Source organism: Babylonia areolata, chromosome 18 (assembly GCF_041734735.1).
Source record: "Babylonia areolata isolate BAREFJ2019XMU chromosome 18, ASM4173473v1, whole genome shotgun sequence".
Taxonomy (NCBI): Eukaryota; Metazoa; Mollusca; class Gastropoda; order Neogastropoda; family Buccinidae; genus Babylonia; species Babylonia areolata.
In genome coordinates this window covers 12,574,539-12,598,976 of record NC_134893.1, presented here as the reverse complement: position 1 = coordinate 12,598,976, position 24,438 = coordinate 12,574,539, and the positions used below count along the sequence as shown (strand labels likewise).

General features: G+C 37.7%; 1 protein-coding gene across 1 annotated transcript in view; it reads right to left on the bottom strand.

The window, feature by feature from the left end:
• Positions 1 to 226: 226 nt before the first annotated feature.
• LOC143292458 (importin subunit beta-1-like) overlaps positions 227 to 24,438 on the bottom strand; it is a 24,323-nt gene continuing 111 nt past the window's right edge. Inside the window, exons 1-24 of the mRNA XM_076602749.1 lie at positions 24,374 to 24,438; positions 24,161 to 24,219; positions 21,347 to 21,529; positions 20,747 to 20,947; positions 20,088 to 20,164; positions 18,995 to 19,070; positions 18,722 to 18,781; positions 18,096 to 18,185; positions 17,556 to 17,666; positions 15,594 to 15,695; positions 15,088 to 15,259; positions 14,594 to 14,838; positions 13,809 to 13,936; positions 13,589 to 13,664; positions 12,913 to 12,984; positions 12,343 to 12,414; positions 11,671 to 11,818; positions 11,242 to 11,324; positions 9,699 to 9,806; positions 9,033 to 9,176; positions 7,789 to 7,894; positions 3,887 to 4,001; positions 2,610 to 2,768; positions 227 to 1,982 (exon numbers count right to left, since the gene is read on the bottom strand). The exon at positions 24,374 to 24,438 is cut by the window's right edge and continues 111 nt beyond it. Coding sequence (XP_076458864.1) covers position 1,982; positions 2,610 to 2,768; positions 3,887 to 4,001; positions 7,789 to 7,894; positions 9,033 to 9,176; positions 9,699 to 9,806; positions 11,242 to 11,324; positions 11,671 to 11,818; positions 12,343 to 12,414; positions 12,913 to 12,984; positions 13,589 to 13,664; positions 13,809 to 13,936; positions 14,594 to 14,838; positions 15,088 to 15,259; positions 15,594 to 15,695; positions 17,556 to 17,666; positions 18,096 to 18,185; positions 18,722 to 18,781; positions 18,995 to 19,070; positions 20,088 to 20,164; positions 20,747 to 20,947; positions 21,347 to 21,529; positions 24,161 to 24,219; positions 24,374 to 24,413 — 2,628 coding nt within the window. The 5' untranslated portion in view covers positions 24,414 to 24,438 and the 3' untranslated portion in view covers positions 227 to 1,981. The remainder of the gene's footprint in view (positions 1,983 to 2,609; positions 2,769 to 3,886; positions 4,002 to 7,788; positions 7,895 to 9,032; positions 9,177 to 9,698; positions 9,807 to 11,241; positions 11,325 to 11,670; positions 11,819 to 12,342; positions 12,415 to 12,912; positions 12,985 to 13,588; positions 13,665 to 13,808; positions 13,937 to 14,593; positions 14,839 to 15,087; positions 15,260 to 15,593; positions 15,696 to 17,555; positions 17,667 to 18,095; positions 18,186 to 18,721; positions 18,782 to 18,994; positions 19,071 to 20,087; positions 20,165 to 20,746; positions 20,948 to 21,346; positions 21,530 to 24,160; positions 24,220 to 24,373) is intronic.

Here is a 24,438-nt window from a genome sequence, read left to right as displayed (position 1 = left end):
TATTACTTTTCTTTTTTTCTTCTTTATCAAAAGCATATAATTTGCTTGTAGTGTAAGATAAAGGATGTAACTGCAGAAATCCCTTTCCTTATTTCTGCTTTGGAGTTTATTCAGGAGTTTCAGTCCTGTAGAATGTAATGTTCTTTCCAAATTCTACAGTGTGTTCTCTCCTTGTTCACATCCACAACAAAGCATCATCCACACATCATAACACAACACAAGCGTGACCAATCTTACTTTTTATTCCCAATACAATGGATCTGAACAAAGTGTTGGTGAATAGATCTGCTTTCCCATGGCAAAAGCTATCAAGCTGTCACCTAATCTTAATGGATTAAATTATACTGGTTTACACACCGGTTCATTGTCTTGTCTTTTGTGTAGTTTTCTCATGTGTTATGTTGAGGTCCTGTCTTGTTCAAAAGGGAAGACACGTCCACGCCTACTTTCACACACCGCTCAATCTTCCCAGCCATGGGCAGATTCATGATTCAAGTTACAGAAAAAAAAAAGAAATGTCAGTAACAGACCATCACAGGATAAGAATTCACAGATTTCACTTAATAATCAACCTTGGTGAGGTAACATGCGTCTCTTTCCTATTGTAGAAAACCAAACTGCCCTTTCATCTTGTGCCATGCTACCCCTCTGTTGATGTGACAAGCTCCTCTTCAGCATATGGTTATGCTGTCCCCTCTGGTTTACCTCCCTACAGATAAGTAAACCACATAACAATGTTTAAATGACCAAAACTCAATGTTTTAAATTTTTATATCTGTTCTTTACCTTTCTCAGATTAAAAAAAAAAGTTTTTTTTAAGGTTTCCATGAGCTGTAATAACCTCATCAATATTTGATTCATTAAAGTGAAAAAAAAAGATCAAAAACCAAAAAAAAGGAAAGGTGGACTGAACAGAAATGATAGAATGACCCAAATCTTTTAAAAACTTTTAAAAGTCTAGATATAATTTCAATGCGGTTCTGACATCATCAGCCAATCACCTAAATTCTGTACAGAATTTTCACTAGTATTAATTAATTTGGTTTGCTTATTCTATGTTAACATCTGGTGGTTTGTTTTATTTTAATCACAAATTTTGTCAGAACAAGTCTGGGTGAACACTAAGAGAAGTTTCTGAACATGTGCTGCTGTCGCACATTCACAAGTAACATATCCTTTACATCATACCAATACCCCCTTTTCCAAAATATTAATCAGGAAAAACAAAAAACAACAGTGAAGACAGCCACTAGACAGGTTATTTGCATGTAACAGATTGCATGTTACATGTAACTGAGGAAACAAGGCCCTGTGTATCACAAGTGATTGATTAGTCCTAAGCCTCGAGGGAAGGACCTAGTACACACAGCAGTCTTGGACCAGGACAGTGGAATCAGCACTTGTCAGTTGATGTTCAATGCAACTGCAACAATCTGAGATATATACCAATCTCGATGTTTGGTACAGAATCAGACAGCACCTCAGAATACCTTGAAACTGGCAGTACGCATTTCTGTCCCCGCCATCTTTCAATCTTCTTTCACGTGGCAATGAAAACACCACCATTCTCACAATTCTACCAAACCTACCTGTCCCAGAATTTCCTAATCCACACTGGTAAGGTCCTTTGCAAAGGACATCATTCACACTGTCCACAGTCAAGGACAAACAAGTTTTAGCTTGTCCATGTCTTCTCTCGTACTGTTTTTGTCATTGGCATTCTCAGCTCTCCTCTCACACATGGGGGGTTAGCCAGACGCTCTCTGGCAAAGGACTTCCCAAAGATGATGGAAGAGGCAGGCCACAACGCTGCTCAGGCTGGCCACATTACTCACTCTCTTTCGCTCGCACTCGACCACTTGGCAGATCTTGTAGCAAGGGATTGAAGTCTGTTCATCTGTCTGTGTGTATTGAGTTCCCATGGGTACTCCTCATTCGACTCGTAACATATCCAAAGGTTCAGAAGTCATCAGCGGTTTCATCTGCACAAAAGGTAAACTAGAAAAATACTTTGTTCAACAGGCAAGCAGACAAAACAAACATGTTGCAAATGCACTTTTTTAATAATTCTTAAATGTTTGATTAAAAAAAAGCACACACAAAAAAGCCAATCCCCACCTCCCCTCCCAAGTGGGCACAGGAGTTTCATATCACAACTTTTATCATCCGTGATATTCTGTGTGCATGCACTGGTGATATACTCAAATCTGGACAGCAGCCACAAGCAGAAAGGACTGAGAAATGCATTTGCATACGGGTGAACTTGAAAAAAATCAACACATGTCCAATAGGCAGCACTTCAACTGATATTCTTGATTCTAGAATGGAACTGTGAGAAACAATGAGATGTATATGCAAACAGAACAGTGAGAGCTGATAATAAAATTACAAACATGTAAGATACATTATAAACACACACACACAAACAACAACAAAAAACATGAAACACACACACACACACACAAAAGGACTTTTACTTAGACATATAATATCATTCAAACACACCCTCTCAAATCAAAGTCTGAAAACTTCAAACAATATTTGCTTGGAAACAACTTTTGCTTAGACAAACCGAAAGCAATGCAAATCCTAACTGGGTGCTCACTTACCAAGATGTGTTCTTAAGCTTGCGAATTTCCTTTGTGGCCCATGTGGCTAGGGTCTTGGCCTTTTGGACTTTGGAGCGTCGACCCTGGGTCAGAAGGTTCTGAATGGTGTCCTTCTCCAGCATGGGCATAATGCTCAGTGAGAAGGCTGTGCACAGGTCGCTGAACACAAGCATTTGGACTGATGTCACTGTCTCCTATTTGTCACTGTTTGTTATGCCCGTAACAGAATATAAATTAACAGCAGTGTCACTGTTCGTTATACTTGTAACAGAATATAAATTAACAGCAAACTGTCTGTGACTGATTATAAACCTGACTGTCCTGAATAATCTAAAATTGCCTTCTTTTGATCTCCTCTCTCTGACCCACCTCTGGACAAAACATTCAAACTACTGACATTTTGGAAGATGGATTCAGTTATGGCATCAAATCTCTCCTTTGCCTCAGGAAGACTAATCACATGCACAGAGTAATTCACTTGAAAGGCATGTTTTCATCATTGGCTGAGAGTGATTTTTAAAAGAATAAAGGAACAAAAAGTTTTCTCTAACTGTCCTTTGAAGTATGTACTCAACTTTAGATTAATGCAGATACACAACACTGAAAAGGTGGTGGTTGTTTTTTGTTACGAAAGACAGATCTATGTGGAGATGGTCTTTATCTGCGGGTAAACATTGGTGAAACTGGTCACCAGCTCACTCACACATAAAGTGAACAGTATACAGCTGCTCTGACACATATTTTGCCTTTATACACAACTATACATATCTCAACAACTGACATATTTTGCCTTTATACACAACTATACATATCTCAACAACTGAGATCAAGCTTTCAAAAGAATTCTGCATGCTTTCAATTATCTGTTCTGCACGTCACTGATGGAAACATGAGACTGAACAGAAACTCAAGTTCTGTTTGTGTTAGCTTTTTCCACCCCTCACATACCACACGGGCTCAGTGGCATTATCCCCACACCATTCATCACATACCCACTACACACAGCAACACCCCAGTACATGCTGTCATAGCCCCAGCACCAACTGTCTACAGGAAATCAATGTTAGGCCCATACAAAACTAACTCTGGGAAGATGCTAGGTGTGGCACTCATTACCTCACAGTCAAATCTTTTTACCTGATCTTTACAACAACAAAAATAAAAAATAAAATAAAACTTAAAAAATAAAAAGAAAAAAAGAAAAAAAAAAGATGAAAAATCTTGCTGTCATCAGATAGGCAGTGGACAGTTGTACCAAACACGACGATCTGACTTACCCTAGCAGTCCACAACAAGCAGCTATGTTGCTGTCACTCTTGTCTTCATCCATACTGATGTGCTCAATGAATGAAATGATGTGAGCCACATGGGGCTGCAGAAGGTTCACGTCAGCTGCACAGTACAAAGATCAGCAAGCCACTTTATCAAATGCTTTATAACAGGCGCACAATGGACACATAACAAACACAGCTCGATTTAATACACACAGAAATCTTTGGCAAATGCCTTGTCTATAAGACTTATTCTAAAATTCATGTCACACTCATTCATAGGCATGGACATGTCCAAGTAGCTTGAATGTGGAAAAAGTTTGCCCATGTTCCAAACCAGAAAGTGCTCCAAGCCAAAAATGACAATGTGGGGGTAGGAGAGGATAGGGGTGCCACTAGCATTTAATTCAAGTCATTCATCACTACTATAATTCACTGTCTCTTCATGTCTTTCCAGAAAAATCATGATAAAATTTCCAAATGCTTGTGAAGCCCTACATACAAAAACATGAGTGAACTGTGTAACTTGATCCAAATTAAATTTTTATTCACTACTGAATAAGTTTTTGTAGAATCAAAAGTTGTACACTGAATTGTGAACATATCCACTCAAGCTGGGCAGTCCTGGCCACAATCAGATCAGAATTTCACTGTCTACAAATCCAAACAACTTATCAAGGCTTCGGATAAGGTAAAAACTTTGGCAGCCCCAAGGACTCTTAACATAAATCTATAAATCCTGAAATGGTCACTGTTAACACTGAACATTTTTACAAAATATGTACTGCTACACACATGCAAAGATAAGCATAATCATCAAGGTTTCTGGGCCAAAGGGAAACAACTCTTTGTAGCAGACGAACCTGGCATCAAATTGAAGCTCTCAAACAGGGTTTTTAAAAATTAATAGGCTTTTATAAAGTCCCAGGTACTGCTCAATTTGGTTTCAGTAGGGAATATCTGCAGCTGTTAAATTTATCTTCAAAAGAAACTTGTCAAAGAAATGTATCACAATTCTAGAACCTCAAATTTTCTGAATATCTGCAATTCTGTCATTTTTAAATGAGGGAAAAACTGCATCTTCTATAAAAAAAATAAAAAAAATAAAAAAAAGCTGGAAAACCGAACATGGAAAATGTCATTAACATGTATAAATCTTAAGGCCAGACACTACAGTAAAGTTCATATCAGAGGTGTTTGTTGCCTTAATTTAAAATGTATTACACTTTGAAAGTATATTTACTGGGAAGTTCAAAACTATTCTTTTTTTGGTGTTTGGACCTCCGGTTGCCATGGAAACAGTCCAAGATGGCTGCCAAACAAAAATTTTTAAAAGCCTAAGGCTTTTTTTCAATTGCACTTAACCAAAATCTGTTTTCTGATCTAATTTAGGAATGTTAATATCTATAAAAGTACGGATAGCTTTTTGATGTAATGACAAATTTATATTTTTGAGAATTTTTTTTGGTCAACGCAGTTATATTGCACCGATTGTTCTAAATAAAATTCAAATAAAACATAACTATACATTTTGTTTCAAAAAAGCAATGCGTACTTTTAAGCACCATACTTTAAAGAAGCACCATGCCAAATTTTAAGGCTCTGTGTTTATTTTTGTGAAAGTTTTAGCCATTTGAAATGTGCGTAGCGTGCGAAAAACAGAAAACCCAGAAAACGGAGAAAGAAGAACAGAAACTTTACTGGCTGAGTGTTGTTTAGCACAAGTGGTAAAAGAGTACAATTTACTCACCCAGCATGTCAATCCACAGCACAGCAACCACCAGGTAAGAGAAGAAGTTGAAATTGAAGTGTTTTGTGGCCAATAATAATCCAGTTCACAGCTCACATGATGACAAATTCACAAAGAACGTGAAATGGTTTACACAGATTGGCAGACGCATTCCAGTGGTCTGGCTTTCCCATACTCCTGATATGAGAGCAGTTTAGGAGAGCACAGTGGAAGGGGGTACTTACAAGCTAGTGTCCTCCTGCTTGGTAGGCATCTGGATCCCTGGCCTCCTCCTCTCGGTTGTTGAGACGTCGTAGGGAGGCGTACCATACAATGATGTGAATCCTCTCTTTTGCCATGTTCCATCATATGAAACACTGATATTGATGACTGGATTTTCACCTTTATCCAGTGCCCCCTGCAGGTCTTCATCGGTCTCTGCATACGCCTGCTGGATTGTAGCTGCTGTGCGTTCTAAGAGTGTTGACCCTGATTCAATTTCAGCAGCTGAAAAATGCATAATGTTTGTGAGATATTTGTGCTGTGCTCACAACTATATCATTTACATAGTTTACTTTCCTTCCTCAGGTGATGAGTCTAAATATCACACACACATACACATATACACATACATAAATATATAATATTGCAATGAAACACACACACACACACACACTGTGCATAATTTACACACATAACTGATATACATGCATGAACACACACACACACACACACACACACACACACACACACACACACACACACACACACACAAACACACATGGATCATAGTCAAGACTGAACAAGCAAAACTTTGCCTGAGTGACTGATTCAGTGGTTGACAGTGTAATGTTTCACTAGTGGTTATCAGTGCAGGGATGTGTGCACACTTGTGTGTATTTGTACTGCACAGTTAAAGATAAAGATTTTTTTAACCATAAAAAAAACCCTCACAAACATACCTGTTACTTTCTTGTCATGGGCCTGGAAAGTTTTCAAATGCATGCCTGGTAGTCCCATGACAGTGCTGAAGGTTTGAAGATCAGTGTAGCTGCCTCCCAGTTCATGGCTCAGCATGGTCATCCTGTTGTTTACTTCAAAACCTGTATTCTTTTTGTCATTGAATCCAGTTCGTGGGGATGAGAATTCGCACTTTTCATAACCACAGCCATCGCAGCACATGGCAAGCTTTGCCGCAAAACCAGCTTTCTCCCTCTCTCGGACACTGACTGACAGTCCCGTTTCTCCGCACTCTGGGCAACTCAGGTCACTCATCAGTCTGGTCAGCTGGAAAACGTGTAGCAAAGTTCAGTTCTGGTCTTCCACCTCACCATTATATGCGACAGGGTTCATGATTTCCATCTTTCTTCTCGACGCACTTTTATCAGAGTCTGATGTCGAAGGTTTCTTCGAAGCCACGCTTTCAGTCGCTGCCGCATCACATTTGGCCCATTTTGCTTTTGCAGCAGCTATCAAGTGCAATCGTCTCTTTCCTTGCTTATGCCGAGGCATGATGAATCCAGGAGATGTCTTAGCTGGCAAAATAATCAACAATTGACGAGAAAAAACACTTTCATGTCAGCATGTTGTTGTTATTGGACGGCCATTTTGGCTTCTCGACGGAGGGAGCCGAGCGTGCCCGAAGGCTGGCTGAGCCCAGCGGAATGAAATCTGATTGGCTGAAATTTCCACTGGTGTCAGTCTCATCAATGAAACTGCACAGTCATAGTACTCTATGCCCTTATTTGGGAAAACTCGGGAAAGTTCGCGCGATACAGTGTGTGTGTAAAATCGCTCGCAGTGTTTTATAGTCCGTTTCAACAACTAAAAGAACCGGGTCTGTGCATTCACAAGATGACGCTGTTTCTGTTGATATGCGATATGATAGGCTTCGGGAAATGAAAGTATACGTTGCTAAGGTGTAAAATCAACACTTTTGGACGATGTTTGAAAAATTCAGACAAAATCAACATCAGGAAGCAACTTTCATTTGCAAATATAACACCTTTTGCGACCGATTTAGTACAAAATATGAAAATGACTATAAAGATTAGATGTTGAAGAAGCAAATTATGCGAAAAAACGAAAATCATAAAAAATCATGATTTGGTCAAAATTTCACTACCGTGTCTGGCCTTAAGGTCAAAGACAGCAACATCAAGCATTCTGAATGTCTTACCATTAAGGTTCTCGCTGTCTCCTTTCAGTCCCTGCACAATGCCTGTGTAGGCTTCCAAGCAGCCCTCCCTCAACTCATTCAAGTAGTCAATCATATCATAGTCAGTCTGCAAGCAAACAAAATCAGATGACATGCCTTGTAACTTTAACACAATTACAGACCGCAGCAATGAAGCATGTCTTTTTCCCCCATTCATCAAGGCCCAGCAATCAATATTCTATCATCTTAACCCACATCCACTATCACTCAAAAAGCATCCTCATAATTACTATGCATTCAGCTCATCCTGGTTGCTAAACTCTCCTCTCTTCTGCCTCAGGAAGACTAATCACATGCACACAGCAATTCACTTGTGAGGCAACTTTTCATCACTGGCTGAGAGGGATACACAGAAAATGTCATAACGTATATGCAGACTAGGTTTCTCTCAGGAGGTAAACTCTTCAACAAAAGTGAAAGTGCTCACTTTCTCACACACACTATGGCAGTGGCATATAACTGCTCTGGCCTGTCATTCAACAAACAGAAACAAAAGTAGTCTCTTTTGAGGCACTATTCTGACAATTAATAGCAAAACCATGGTCATGCTCAATGTGTACAGTCACTAAATGAAAGAGAAGTAAAACTGGCCCATTTTCCTGAATGTTCCCTCTTGGATAAGCTTCAATTAACAATTTTATTATTGATAAAAGTCACTTTTTTCTCTTTTTTTAAATAGCAGTTTACATCTCTGTGGGATGATTTACACCTTTTATTTACATGTCATTAGAATTTACCCTTTTCATTTCTTTTTCTTTTGACAATTTTACAAGTATCAACATCTACTGCAAATGCTTTTTGATTTACAGCTTAATTTTTTTTTTTTTAATTTTTAATTATTATTTAAAAAAAATATATATAATCACTATATTGTGCCAACATATACAATAACTGTTTCCTCTTCTTTTGCCTCAGGAAGACTAATCACATGCACACAGTGATTCACTCAAAAGGCATGTTTTCATCATTGGCCAAGAGGACTAACAAGGGGACTTTTTCCCATTTACAAACCTAGTTCAGACCATGGAAAACAAAGTGCACCAAAACAGTAACTAGACTTTTGATTTTTCTTATACCCTTACTCAATTTCTCTTTTAATTAATTCATTATTTTTAAAGACAATGGTGAACTAGCGTGTATGCAGAGACAAGAACATCTACACTGATAATACCCATATAGACAAAGGAACAAGCTGCATTACTCACTTTGTCCACTTGTGCCTGTGAGGCCTGTTGAAGAGTTGTCAGCACAACATCCAGATAAGGTTTGAAGTTGGGACCAATGGCCAGAGCAATGTCACCAAACACTGACAGAATCTGGGGCTTCACTGAGCGATGAACACTTTCATTCTGCAACACACCCAGCTTGAAACGTTTGTTTATGAAGGACATTTAATGGCTAGGTTTAAGATTACAATACCAATACAGAATTGGTATTACACTACTAAACACAGTCCTGACAAAATGTACAACAATGTAAGAGGGATTAAATAATACAATCATCAATATTTTCATTATTTGCAAGAGATGGCACTGCATATGTAAACAGATGCGAGGTAATATACTAAGGGAGGTTGCTGGCTGCAGCGACGATTGATATTTCCTCATGGGCGGCTAAGTAGTTTGGACAGGACAGGAATCGGACCCCAGCCAAAGTGTGCACTAATGGGTCACGGTAAAGTACATGTAAGTTAAGTTACTAGTTTTAACCCACTATATGGCATATGACAAAAATGCTTCAATTCAGTGATAGTCTATAAAGGAAAATATCCAGTCCTTTCATCCAACTGCACTGTTAATTCTGGATACTCGCTTTAACTTTGCTACCACCACCTGTGCCAGTCATTTTTCTTAGCAAGCCATAATACTCACACCCAGGTTTTCCAGTAGCACCATCATCAGCTCATTGCAGAATGGCAGAATTTTGATGCTCAGGGACCGGCACAAGTCTCCAATCAGTCCCACTGCTGCTAAACACACCTGAAAACCAAATAGTCTTGCATTGCAATCATTTTGACACAAGATGATATTCAAAAAGGAAGAAAATTAGGAGACTGGGGTTTGTCTTGTTTTCCCCTCATCTCTATTCATTATAACAAAAACAATCTTGACAAAGTGGAATTCTTTTTGAGATATACTGACCACCATGCATTCTATTTTTAGATATCCATTATCCTTGTAATGATGCAGTGCATGTTGTTCAATAAAGAACAGTTTCAGTTTCTTAAGGAGGCGTCACTGAGTGTGGACAAATCCATAGAAGCTACACATCTGCTTGGCAGATGCCTGACCATCAATATGTTACAATGCGCTTAGTCAATCCTTGAGTGCTTGAGCATAATTCAGGGATGCAAAGGGGAGGTAACCTACTTTGGGAGGTTATCGGCTGTAGCTACTTTTGTTTTCTCTGCATGGATGGGTAGTAGTTTGCACAAGACAGGAATCAGACCCCTGCCAGAGTCTGCACTAGTGGGTCACGGTTAAGTATGTGTAGTAAAAACATATTTGTGTAGCTATCAGAGTGGATTTCTTTGACAGAATTTTGCCAGAGGACAACACTCCCCTTGCCATGGGTTCTTTTTCAGTGCATCAAGTGCATGCTGCACACAGGACTTCAGTTTATCATCTCATCCTAATGACTGGATGCTCAAATTTTCCATTCAAACATGGGAGAAAGGGCAAGTGCTGGATTCTAACCCAGACCCTACTGGACTCTGTATTGGCAGATGAGCGTCGTAACTATTCTGTCACCTTCCTCCCTAATAAAGAACAATTTTCTTTTAATGATATGGGACAAGTAAGTTTGTTATGCCCTTCCCTGTCATCACTTCACATGACACATCATTCCTTCATTCTGATAATTCAACTAAACCCTAACTCATTCTATTCCAGAAAAACGATAACTTGCACAATGCTTACTTCCCCTGTGAACCATGCACAAGCGATCTTGTATCTAAAATTTGCTGAGATCATTACATACAATGTAAGCACATTCATTTGGCAACAGAATTCTTTGAGCCTGGTTTTATTTAGTAATGAACTGTCTGCAGAAGATATCACTGAGGTGTCTGAATCATGACAGCAACAATGAAGACCATGGAGTATTTTTCAGCCTATGTGACAGTTTGGACATCAAACCCAGCTCAGAAAGTGGTCTCAAGGTAGATCAGTGGCAAGAGGGGTGTGTGTTCGGGGGTGGGGGGCGGGGTATGTTTGAAGCAGTAGTCAAGAAAGGTATAGTTTGCATTATGTATTTTAAACAATTCATTTATAAATGTGTTCATGATGCATCTCAATTTTCAGAGACAACAGAATCTGTAGTACACATGTACTAATTGGTTTAAACATATTCTAATTAAAATGTTTGTGAAGACATTTATGAATCTCACCAATTACAGCATTAACTAATATGTACCTGATATTCAGCATGATTTTTCAACCCCACCAACAGGTATGGTTTCAACGCCTCCAGGTATTTCTCAAAGCTCTCTCCCAGTACTGAAACAAACAACACATCCTTCATACTAAAACCAAAATGACATGAACAATCAAGTCAATGAATGTTGAACTAGAGGCTAAGCCTTTATGGGCCATGTGCATAGTCCTGAGGGAAAGTAAAGATAATATGCATATTTACAAAGTCTCCATTTAAACTAAAATAAAAGAAATATCACCCAGTCCCTTATTGTCTTAGCAAGCACTTACAGCAAACTGCACTGAATTTCAAGTTCCAGGCTTGGATTTTACAAGCAGCATTTTCAAATCCTCTCCATATTTTGATAACAGTACAGCGTAATATTTATTGTATTCATCAAAATGTCACACAATGATCACCACCACCAACCTTCACACAGAGTTGAGACAGCTACCAATGCATCTTCCTGCACATTGCCTGATTTGCCACTGGTATTCTGGAACATGCTGAGCAAGGCTGTCATGATCTGGTCTGATATTTTTGGGGCATCCTGTGCTGTCATCTTCCTCACCACACTCTGTAATAGAAGACAAGGGTTGGTGATATAACGGCCAAGCCCTTTATTCCAGTTCTCGTTACAGTGTAAAGAGGTGCCACCTCTAGAAGATGTTTCCAATAGTTATCACTGCTGACAATTTTGGTGGAGTGTCCGTAGAAAGACTATGTAAGAGGTCACATATTTTATGTAAGAGAAAAGTTCCTTTCCATGTTATGAGTTCAGAAGGGACACTAAAGATGTCAAATGGCACCAACAATGGCTGTGTTTACTGAATGTAGCCCAAGTACAAAGCTTCCACACCCCTAATATTTCCATGCAAGGCAATGTCAGTGGGGACTAGTTTAAAGATGTCAACACTTACATGTACATCTATATACATCTATATGTATATACATTTCTTTTAAATCTTCCTATTGCGACATCAGAACTTACCTCCCTATAATTTTCTACAAATAAACATGCTATCCAAATGTGTCAAAGCACTATTCTTTATCCTGCTTGTCAGGTTCTTCAAAAGTTTCAAGAAGAAATTTTAAATTCACCTGCAATGTGGCACAAAGCAGAGACTGCAAGTCATTGTACTGTACCCTGTCACTGGCAGACTGTATGGCAGCCTGAAACAATGAAAGAAATAAATCAAGATACAGACAGGATCATCACAGGGTTCCTTAAACAAAGGAATGGGCAAATGCAGTGAAGAGAGACAGCACAAGGCCAGGATCCATCCACACAAATAGTAATCTGCTGGGTAACAGGATAGCCACAACAAACATTTCTACATCACTGAAGACACATCTATACAAGAACAAAGAATTTTAGGGAAATACATTCTCATGTAACTCTGAATCTGAGATCGTACTTTCATGGATACATTATACATAACTGTTTATCAGATGACTATCCCAATTGTCCAACAAAAGAAAAAGTGAAATATTGACTGTCTTCATACATTAAACAACAACAACAAATATATATATATATAGGCACTCTATGTCTCCTACATAACTTGTTTGTTTCTGTGTTATTTTCTTTTTCTTCTCTCTCTCTTTCAAAATAGATTTATTCTGGCTGATGTACACACATCCTTAACATATCCAAAACTGGAAACATACCTCCATTCCCAGAACTCTTTCTAACCTCTCCAGAATGATCATGGTCGTCTTTTGGACTATCACATAACAGTCCTGAAAGAAAAAATTTCAGTCACATGAATCAATCTGCATACAAGATGAAGTCAAATCCTATCAAATGGGTTAAATCATATGACTCCAAGAAAGGTGATAGCAAAATCAATTACTCAAAAGAGCACGGAAAAGAGAGTGAGTGTGAGTGAGTGAGTGATACCACCTGGACACTTATTATTTGCTGAAAATATCACTTGTAATACTGTGGTCCCATATGTGTACCATGCATGTGTGCACCTTCTGTCCCCTGCTCTTATATCATGCTATATTTTGGTCATGAAAATGTAACTCATCATCCAAAACAGTTTACGATGGTAATGACTTTTTTTGAACAAATAATCTAAGAATTTTTGTTAATTGCCAACACCATTTTTTCATATGCTAATAAACCAAGTATCTTGTTTCACTACAAATATTCATGTGTTGTCAGTAAACCAAATATCTGGTTTAACTTCAAATACCTTTCTTCAGAAACTATATATATATATATATATATATATTTTTTTTTTTTTTTAACTAACCCCCCCCCCCCTTTTTTTAAAATAAAAAAACAAACACTGAAACAGATAAAAAAATAAAAAGCAACACAGAAGTGTAAACTGACTTTTGGACTGTTTTTCACAAACTCCATCAATGCTTCATAAGCTGCATTCCGAAGATTATGCTGGTTGCCGTCGGGCCTGAAAAAGAAAAGAACATGTTACAGTACTTGACAGTGGAGTAGTAAAATTAGAAAGTAAAAAAAAAAAGTTTTTCTATAAATGGCTCTGTACCTTATTCTGTAATATTTATGCTACAAACATCTGCCAAGGGCTGACTCTTACCTGTCTGTGGTTTCAAGCAGTCTCTGAACAATGCTCTCAAAGTAAGATGACAAACAATAGGTGTCTGGCTCAACCATCTCATCAACAGTTGCACTTTCAAAGGCAGCTTCAGCCAGACTGGAAAACGCCTGGAAGAGGGAAACAAGAAAAAAAACAATAAGAGAGAAAAAGTCAAACTACTACTACTTCATTTGTGGCCTGTGACTTGTGTTAAAAAATTATATACAAGTGGGATTTTACATGTATGAAAATTTTATTCCCGCCATGATGTATGCAGTCATACTCCCGTTTTTGGGGTGGGGGATGGGCTCATTTCTATAACCCATGGAATGCTAACATGGATTATGTGATCTTTAACATGCTTTATCTGATCTGCATGTGCATATACATGATGGGGCTTCATGCACAAGCAAGTCTGCACATCTATTGACCTGGGAGATTGGAAAAATTTCCATCCTTTGCCAACCAGGTGCCAAAACCAACATTTGAACCCATGACCCTCAGACTGGAAGTCCAACACTTAAACCACTCGGATGTTGTGCCTGTCAAAAGGTCAAACAGATTTTCCACTCTAATAGAAATAATAAAAACAGCAATTCTGAAAATCCACAGAAGGAATGTTGCCAAAGATGTATCACTGTAAATGTTCAAATCTAATGATACAGAATTGGTACTGCTTTAAAAATAAAGAGAAATCGCAATGACAAAAAAATTGGAGCAGAGTATTGATTAGGTATGATCAAATATAACACCCTTCGATACAAAAAACACAGGCATACACGCACCCAACAGATGTTGCTGGCAACACGGGGTTCAGCTTCCAGTCCCTTGATGAGAGACACAAGCAATGGATTGAGCATGGTCTCACTGAGGACAGCACTTGGAAGAATCTCACACACTCGTCCTACTGTCCAGGCTGCAGTGTCCCGAACCACCACACTTCCATCGGTCAGCAGCTCAATCAGCATGGGCATGGCTTGCTCTACAATTGGCTTTAGCTTTTCTGGGTCAGGGCCTTCCAAGATAGAACCTGGAGAAAGAAAATAAAATCATAAAGCATGCATACACACATGTGCACATGTAAAAAAGCAACTGCTGCTTATTCAATTACCATCATGAAATAAAATTTTGATCTGGACACTCACACAAACATTCAAATGGAGAGAAAATTTTATACAGTCCATTATCCTCATCTCTGTATAAAAAAAAAAAAAAGAAAAAAAAAGGATAAGAATACTTAAAAATTTAAAATTTTTTTTTATACTTTGGAATGACTCACCAAATGCCATAACAGCAGCATCCCTGTGCCTCCAGTCAGCATGGCGAATGTTTTCTTTGATAAAGGGCAGAACATGTTGAACTACATCGTCTTCACAGCAAGTTGCCATCAACATCAGGCATACACCCGCGGCTTTGCAGGGGTTCCATTCATCATCATCGTCATATTCTTCCTGTCAGCAAAAACCATTCAGGTAAACTTATCTTCCTCATCAACATGCCAAAAGAAACTTATCCAGAAAGATCAAATTAGGCATGAATGTATATAGAGTGTAAGATACAACAGAGTTATGGGCTGACAAATGTGTCATTTTCCCCCCTGAAACTCAGGCTGATTACATCATCCCGTTTTTTTTTGTTTTTTTTAGCAATACCTACAATCAAGAGTAAAGACATAATGTACCAAACACTGTCAATCTCAAGCAACAAAATAGGTACACAATTAGATAACCCACATTCAAGTTCAAGTAACTGAGAGACAAGATGATTTTAAAGCTGCACAGTTACCTGTTTAGCAAGTGTTGCAAGCATCAGTGGCACCAAATACTGAAGAGCTCCTTTTGCGTAGAACATGCTGGTACGCTCTGGTGGTCGTCCTGCCTCAGCTGCCTATAAGACAGAAGATCAGTCCACTCTTAGTTATATCATCACAAAATCTTTCCATTACTCCAGGAACGTTTACTACATGTAAGTATGCAGGCAACATTTTAATCAAGACTGCTTGCCAGACTAATACTTCATTGCTGAGCAACATTCTTTAAATGGCAGATGGCATCAATTTCTATTCAAGAGCTGATACTCATTTTATTTTTTGTTTCTTTGGGACAACATGAAAGTGGATCTTTACAGAAATATTTCCAATTCTTGGTGGTTGTTTTTTGTGTGTTTTTTTTATTTTTTTATTTTATTTTTTTTTTAAATCCAAGCTTTGTTAAAACTGCTTTCCATCTGCAACAAGACTCATAATCAGCATGTAACACACAAGTAACACTTCCCAGTCTTGAAAATGGTCCACAAACATGAAGCACATGCGCAAATGAAATCACTAAATTGTTTTTACTGCAAACTTATAAACACAGTGTCCACCAAAATGTTTTTATCTGATGTTTTCTTTATCAATTGCTGTCCTGTGACCCACATCCCTTACAATTAATTTCAAGCTAGAAAGCAAAGCATTTTAAACTCTTACTTCATACCTTCACCAAAACTTAGATTCATAATGATCAGCAATAGCTCAACCCCCCCACCCCTTAACCCCCCAAAAAATCCTACATTAGGATAGCAGACATTTTTGATACTAGTTTTAGAGTACAAGCAAAACCATGCTTGAATTTAGACAAAAACAAAACAAAAACCTCACAATTATTTCCTAACCATATTCACCCTATGGAAATGGGGCTTCTTACAATTAGATTATCCAAACACTTGAAAAGCACTGTTGTAAAATGAATTCATAGGTGAAAAATCACAAATATCTACCATATCTGGAATTCACTTATTGCTTCTATTAGAAGTTCTAACACAGACACAATAAAATCTACAGTGATGTTATTCTGCAACACGTTACCTTTGGCTCGTATAAATACTGTCTTAAATCTTCCCCAAGAATATATTCAGATACATACTCTCCTGCATGGTAATTCTAATTTTCAACTTAACATAAACATGCTGATATTTGAAACTGTACACAAATTCATCACTGAATCCAGTAGATTTTAAGTATGCACTGTTCTAGGTGTGTAGGTGTGACCAACTATATCTTCTACATTGGACATGTAATCTTTCCTAACTTCCTGTCTAGTCCGTCTAATCAAGTACGATTATGTGTAATGTCATTCCCTCTCCATGTGTATATTTTTTCTTGTTTTTTTCTTCTCTTTTTTCTTTTTCTTCTCTCATTTCTTATCTTATTCACTAACTTGTTTTTCTTACCTTTTTCTGCTTTCTGTTGTGTGAACAACGTATCTTAAAAATGATGTTTATATTCTTTGTAAATTCTTTAAATATATTAATCTCCACGGCGGCTCAAGGAAAAAGAGAGGGAAGAAAAGTAGGGAAAAAAGGGGGAAACAATGTATGTCTGCAATGACTGTCGCTTATATGCAGTTGGAAAATGTGTATTTTAACATAATTGCAATTGTGTAGCGTCCACCAGCCGTCAAACGAAACAAATGTATTTAATCACATTCCTGAGCACGATATAAGCTATTAGCTTGTTGTTGCTCCGCTGTCTATCTGTACATGTGTGACATATTTACTGAATAAAATTTTGTTTAAATCAACACGTTACCTTAAAAAGTCATTGACTGCCATACTGTAAAGGTTAATACACATTAAACTGTACACACAGCCAATTCCCTCATGATTCTGACACTTTGTATCATACAAAGTGTAAAAGTCATGAGGTAAATATGTTTACTCCAGTACTAACGTGTTTCATGGGTCAAAGGAAGAACAAGGTATGCTTACTTCAGACAATTCTATGGCCAGGTCCACCTCCTCATCGCACACTGTGGACCAGAACTCAATGCCTTGAAGAGCAATTTCATCCACATCACTTTCAATTGCTTCAACTGTGATCTGAAAGAAATAATAAACGGCGAAATCAAAACAAAATTTTTGATCTGATGTGACATTAGTATTATAAAACTTTGTCTAACTTCACAGATCAATCAATCAGAGAAAATACAACTTCAAAATTGTGAAGAACTCTCACCCCCAGGACAAACTGAAGGTCACAAAAAAACTAAAATATGAGTCAATGATCATCATGCTGTTATTTAGTCAGGCCAACAATAAAGCATAATAAAACAACCAAATGCATTTCTTTTGCAAACATAACCAAGCTTATGTTATAACTGTGTGCATTTACCAGATTTCAGAGATTCTGTCAACTTGTCAATCAAATCAAATATCCAATTTGATTCTTCAGAAAACTAATTCCATAACCAACAAGCATTCAGCAAATCAAGGTTTTCAACCAATTTGGGACAGATATCAATTACTTACAGCAAACAAGGCAGGTCCCATGTAGTCTTTCATGTACTGGTAAAACAGTGACATAATCTTCACCAAGCACTGGAGAGCTGCCACTTTCACCTGTTTACAAAAACACTGTAAAAATTATTTACAATTTTGATCACAAATATCAAAATCGTTTTCTTTCTCGAACTGCAGCATGAACTTCCAGTGCAGAAAACTAATATGTATGAATCAAATAGCCAAAACTTATTAAAATCTTTTCTCTGAAGGAAACTGTGCCAGATTTCAAACTGATAATCATGTCCAAGAAAAAGTTAAGCTCAAATCATGAAAATCCTGAACTAAACACGGAGCAACTAGAAAAAATAGCATCAGTCATTTCATATCTGTCACATTACATATTTGTACCCTTAACAGTGTTAACTGATACTGGAATGGTCCACCCACTGCTGAGTCCATAAATGGTGGACATTTCAGCATATATAAGAAGACCCAACAGACTGACACATCAACAGTCAACAGCTTGACTGACTTCATGCTCTCACAAACATAGTGTCCTTTCTAAAATTAAAAACTCAACATTTCACTTTATTTCTAAAGAGAAGCAGGAAGAAGATAAAAAGCTGAACTTTACTGATAAGTCTGTTACTTACTCTGGTATCTGCAGACTGGGTTGCCTCACATACCACCTGCATGATGAAGTGTCTCTCAGACTGCACAAAACAGAAATCAAACGAGAGTTTTGGGTCAGGATATGTATTTTAAACAATATGTAAATTCAAACTGACATAAACAAAATAAAAGATCCCAATAAAAGAACCCATGAAATAACAGAACAATAATAATGAAAAGCATGGCAACAGACGCCAAAACTGTTGGGTCATACACCAAAATGTAAACCTATACAACATAAAAATCAAATTTACCTCTTTGTCAAAGTTGGCTTTTGTGAATTCCAGTGAGTTGAGCAATGCTGTGGTTGCAGCAAGACGGACATGATTGCTGAAAATAACAAACATAAAGCCATCATTATTTATTTTTTGTCAAGGTAATCTGTATCATTCTAAATTTAAAAAAAAAATCTTTTTGTTATGCTAGTACAGAGAAAAAAGTTGTGAAGTAATAAATAAGCAATCACAAAACTGTATACTGAATAATAGCAATGGCTATTCTTGTCTCAAGACATGCACAGGGCCTGTTTTAAATTTGCAAATTTTCTGGGCTGGGTGTGGCCTTGGTGTGAAACAAGAGTGGTTACACTTGCTAAAAGCCCACTGAAAATGGTCCACACTTGGCTCTGCTTCTTTGATGAGATGAGCACAGTAGCCTCCCACTTCCCTTCCTCATGCATTCCAGAAATCTCTACCCTCCCCTTTATCTTGCTTATAAACAAACCTCAGTTACCAAACTGTTTATAACCTGCCCTTTACCCCTTCCTGTCCCCCCCACCCCCAGGTGGTCAGTGCTTTTGCAGGATTTTTCTCAGTTATTCTTCAGCATCAGCATGATAGAGCCAACTGCTGATGGCTGGTGAATAACTCAAAAATGTTCACAATCTGAGCCTTGGACATGAATGAGTGATCTAAAACAATCTAATGAGTGTCTGATCTAAAACAATCTACTTTACACATGCATGTATGCAGCAGCACTGCATGTGCATGTAACAGCTCACAATCACCACACAGCATGGTAAAATGGATTAAATCACACCTGCAGCCATGTTTGTGGTTTTGTTTAAAATTTGAATACAAGCGCATGCGTACACAAACTACAGGGTGTGAAAAGCAAATGAATAAAAGAATAAGTCACAACCCAATATCCAAATCAAAGAACCCCCATTTTAAAAGTTAATTTTGGCCTCTTTATGCAAACCAGGACTACAACATTGCCATGTACTGTATTGTGAGTGCTGCCATGATGCACTGACAGCATTCCTGAAATAATAATGGGTATGTCTGATGAGGTCCGCATGATTTAAAAATATTAAGTGCAAATGCAATGAGTGCACTCAAAACCCACCTTGGCTCCTCCTTCTTCATCCCATGAACGATGGCTGTGAGGATCTCATTACTCTGGGGCTGGAGAACCTCAGGCTCCTGTAACGCAATACCACATCTCTGGTCATAGAACTAAGAAAGGGAAATCTATAAACCATGTTACTTGCATGATTTTGAAAGCCCTAACTAACTAACTGACTAACTATATATAAATTCTAATAGATTCAATTTCATACTGATCAGAAAACAATAATTCTGTAATTATTTCAATCCTGATTTCAGGTGCAATCTGAACAATCTCATACAACTTATAACAAACAAAATCTTTAAGCAAAAGTGAAATCTGAAATCACTGAACACATTCTCAAGCAAGCCTTATGTCAATAAAATGGCAAGGACAACAATAACAGGAATTCTTATATATGACAGTAAAAAATTATATCTGCAGACCTTGTAATCTATTCTGTAGCTCCAAAAGCAGTCTTTTCTCTAAGGAAAACAAATGTGGAATAATCATACAATATAACCTTGACAAATGTACCAAAAAGCCTGTCAGTCTAGTTTATTCAACTGATAGCTTTATAAGCAACCAACCCACAGAAAATAACACATAAAAATAACAATAAAATGTAATAAACAACAACTTCAGAAAAAAAAAAATCTAATCTATCATGAACATACAATATCTTGACAAATGTATCCAATGGCCTCCAGCGTTGATTCTTTCATCATTTCTGTGGACGAGGAGTTGGTAACATTGCGCACCAGACATGGTATCAGTTCAGGCCACAGCCCATGAGGGAGCTCTGCACAAGCTACACACGCCACACACTGGGCAGCTGAACTTGGACGGTGAGTCTCTGAGCCAAGACTGTCCAAGATCTGGGGGGAAAAGATTAATCATATCAAGAATGATGGTCACAACACTGTGCACAAGTAAGAAGAAAGATGGTGATGACAATGTGTACAAGTACTTTAATTGAAGCTTATTTGTTGTCTGTGTTTATTAAATACAAATTCCTCACTATTTCAGGTTCAAATTAACAGCATAAATGAGCTGAAGAAAGAATACTGAAAAAAAAAGAACTCACATATTTATAACAGCCACAGCCTGTCTAATAGAACTGTCAAGTTTTTTTTTCTCTGAGATATTGATATTCATGTTTTCTATGATCAGTCACATGACAATTTATGTACATTAAAAGACAACAATGCATAAATTGATGCACTTTTCAGCCGAAGCTACAACTACAATTAATACAGACATTCATTACAACTCACATTCTGCTTGATGTGAATTCGGACTTCATCAGGGAACTGCAGCCATCTCTGTTGATGCAAAGCCCGTACACCAATATCCTTGGAGTAAACTGCATTTTTCAGCTGGAGACCAGCCTGCATACGTGACACTGCACTATTTCCACCATGCTTTAGGATGTCTGACAGGGACTTCAGCAGTTCCGGCTGGAGAAAAAAAGGATAAACTTTAAAATATTCTCCACAAAAAGTTTCAGTCATAATACACAAGCATGTAACATAAAGTCAAACTAAATTATTCTTCAATCTTCAATTTCAAGAACTACTATCCCTGAAAATCCTAGTCTCTAATATTTTTCCAAGCTTTTAAGGATTTTTTTGTTTTTGTTTAAGGATTTTTATAATATCTAATTTTTCTGATAACTGATTACCCATCATATCATACTTGGCTATCGCCAAAGTAGGCATATAATGCTAAAAAGCATGTTAAGTCACTCAGGATGCTATAAATTCTACATTTTAAGGCCTTTAGGATGCTGTATATTCTATAAAGTTAAGCAGAAAATTTTCCAGTGAGAGGACACAATTTGCAGGAAAAAAAAACTATTAACCTTTTCGCTGCCAGGAAAATAAGATTTAAGTGAAATCTATTTGCCAGGGTTTTTCCACAAAAACGGGTATAAATTTTCAAAAAACTCTGTGCTCTTTGTTATTGGAGAAAGACCCATAAAAGTATATATTTTCTGAAAGGGAAAAAAGAATACAAAACACATGTTTTCCCATTTTATATATTTTTAGTGACATGCTGTTGTTTTGAAATCAGTGTTTTGTTTTTTGTCACATTTTCAACTTGTTCATTACAAACATTAGTCAGGTAATTTGCACTAAAATATCATATTTTCTGGACAAATGGATATCTGCACACACAAAATCATACTAGAACCACCACAATATAAAAAAAAAAAAACCAACTGAAAAAGAAATAGATACATAATGCATTGTGACTTTTGCAAGTGATAATATGGATGTGAGGCCACGCCCCCTCAGTCTCCATCCCCCCCCCCCCTCCTCTTCACCCCTCTCACAAGGTCACTTTATCCAGTTCTCATCAGACCACGTTGGCTGAGTGCCAACAAAATAGCTCACACTGTCCTGCTAATATTTCAGTCACTTTCTGTCAGCTGCCAAGGTTTGCACAGCCAACATCACTCACTGATTTCATATCTTGGCCACTCTCTTGATTGCTCCCTTTATTTTCTATCAAATCATCCTATAAATGTTTACCACTGTCTTCTCCTTCGAATTTATGCTTCAATTCTTTCTGAGCGTCAGCTAAAGAAAGTAATCTGGGTTGATTTAGTTCGCCACGATTGCATGTCTTGAGCGAGCGAGGAGAGGAGCCAGGCAAAGACTGCGGCCAGTAACCAAACCAAAACGTTCAAATAAAGGACTGCCTTATGACGCAGATGGTGTTTCTAGCTATGAATAGAATCTAGAAAGATTCCCCAAGCTAAAGCTACAAGCATTTTTGTCAATGAACTGAATGCAAAGCAGGGAAAAGTCAGAATATTTCAATGACAAGTTATCTCGTCATTGTGGCAGCAAAGCGTACATGCTTTCCATGACGAGTTATCTCGTCATATAGGCAGCCTAGGGGTTAAAATAATGATCATAAACTCAAAAACAAAGGACTGTGTGTGGATATTGTTAACTTCATTTTCAAGAAATGTATTACTGATTCAACCAAAGGAACAACCACAACCTGAATTCCTTCCCTAAATCTTTCTAATATGCTAGAATTCGCCTGACATGGAGAAGGATCAACACCAAAGAGATGAGATACTTCTGAGAGCCCCTTGGCATCTCTTGCAGAGATCACATCACCAATGAAAAGGGAAACTGAGGCAAACAACTGGATCCTTTAAATATAGAACCATGGTGAAGAAATAAAAATTGAAGCAAAATTGGCATGTCTCACAATCCTAAATCTGCAGGACTTGCCAAGACAATCCTGCAAGGCACTGCCACAGCGCAAGGGTTGAGAAAGAGAAGTGGCCAGAAAAAGAGACCGGAGGGCAATATCCCAGGATGGACAGACTTGAGACTGAGCCATGCCTTGAGAGGGACAAGGAACAGAGAAAAGAACTGGCTGCCCAGTTTCAGACAACAGGTTTGATTCAATGTTCATATAATCATAAGGAAGGTTACTCAAACCTGTAAAGTATAAGCTTATTTTTAGTTCCACATGCTCAGTCTCACAGGCCAATTATCTCCCTTTCATGCCATCTTGCTTTTGGCAGTGGCTTTTATTTTTAAAATAGTTTCATTGGTCTTAATGACTTTTGCTAGTATACTCTGCTCAAAATGTACCAGCTGACTATAATGCTCTTTCACTCTGCTCCCTTTTTTCAAGTATGACCACACATCTGGAGTTTTTACAAGATAATGTACCATTCAAGTCATGCAATGTACAATACAAAGTCCACTACAATACTAACCTCCCCCATTCTGTGCAGTCTGTAATAACTTTATGATTTATCCATATGTATTCTTTCATTCCTCTCATCACATGTATATTTTCACATGATTCACTTTGAAAGCCGAAACGAACTTGAAATGCTAGATTCTATACCTTTTAATGGTTTTAGTGTTGATTCTAATCAATTCATCTAAATAAGTGGGGACAATGTTAACTATATGCTAGACAATACATAGAAACAACAAGTAGCACTATCTACCAAATCGAAATGGAAATCAAAAATATAACATCTTTTAAAATAAGATTAAAATATCCTCGTGGTCTTTGGTTAATCGCTGGCCGCCATCTTGCACACTTACTAGATTATGTTGCGCTGCTTGTTCTAAGAATTGCTGGGCAGCTTCAAGTTCGTGGGTGTCTGAAATGCATAAAAAAACAAATACAGAATCGTTAAAAATGTTCATATTGAAGACATTCATTCAAATTAAATCAAAGACATCACCGATTTTGAAATGCACATGAACAGAAAATAGCCATGCAAAAAGTGCCGGTGTTGAAATCAGTGTAATTACCTGGTGAAACTGTCTTCTCTAGAACCGTGAGAAGATCCATGCTTACTGGGAGCTTATGTTTTTGC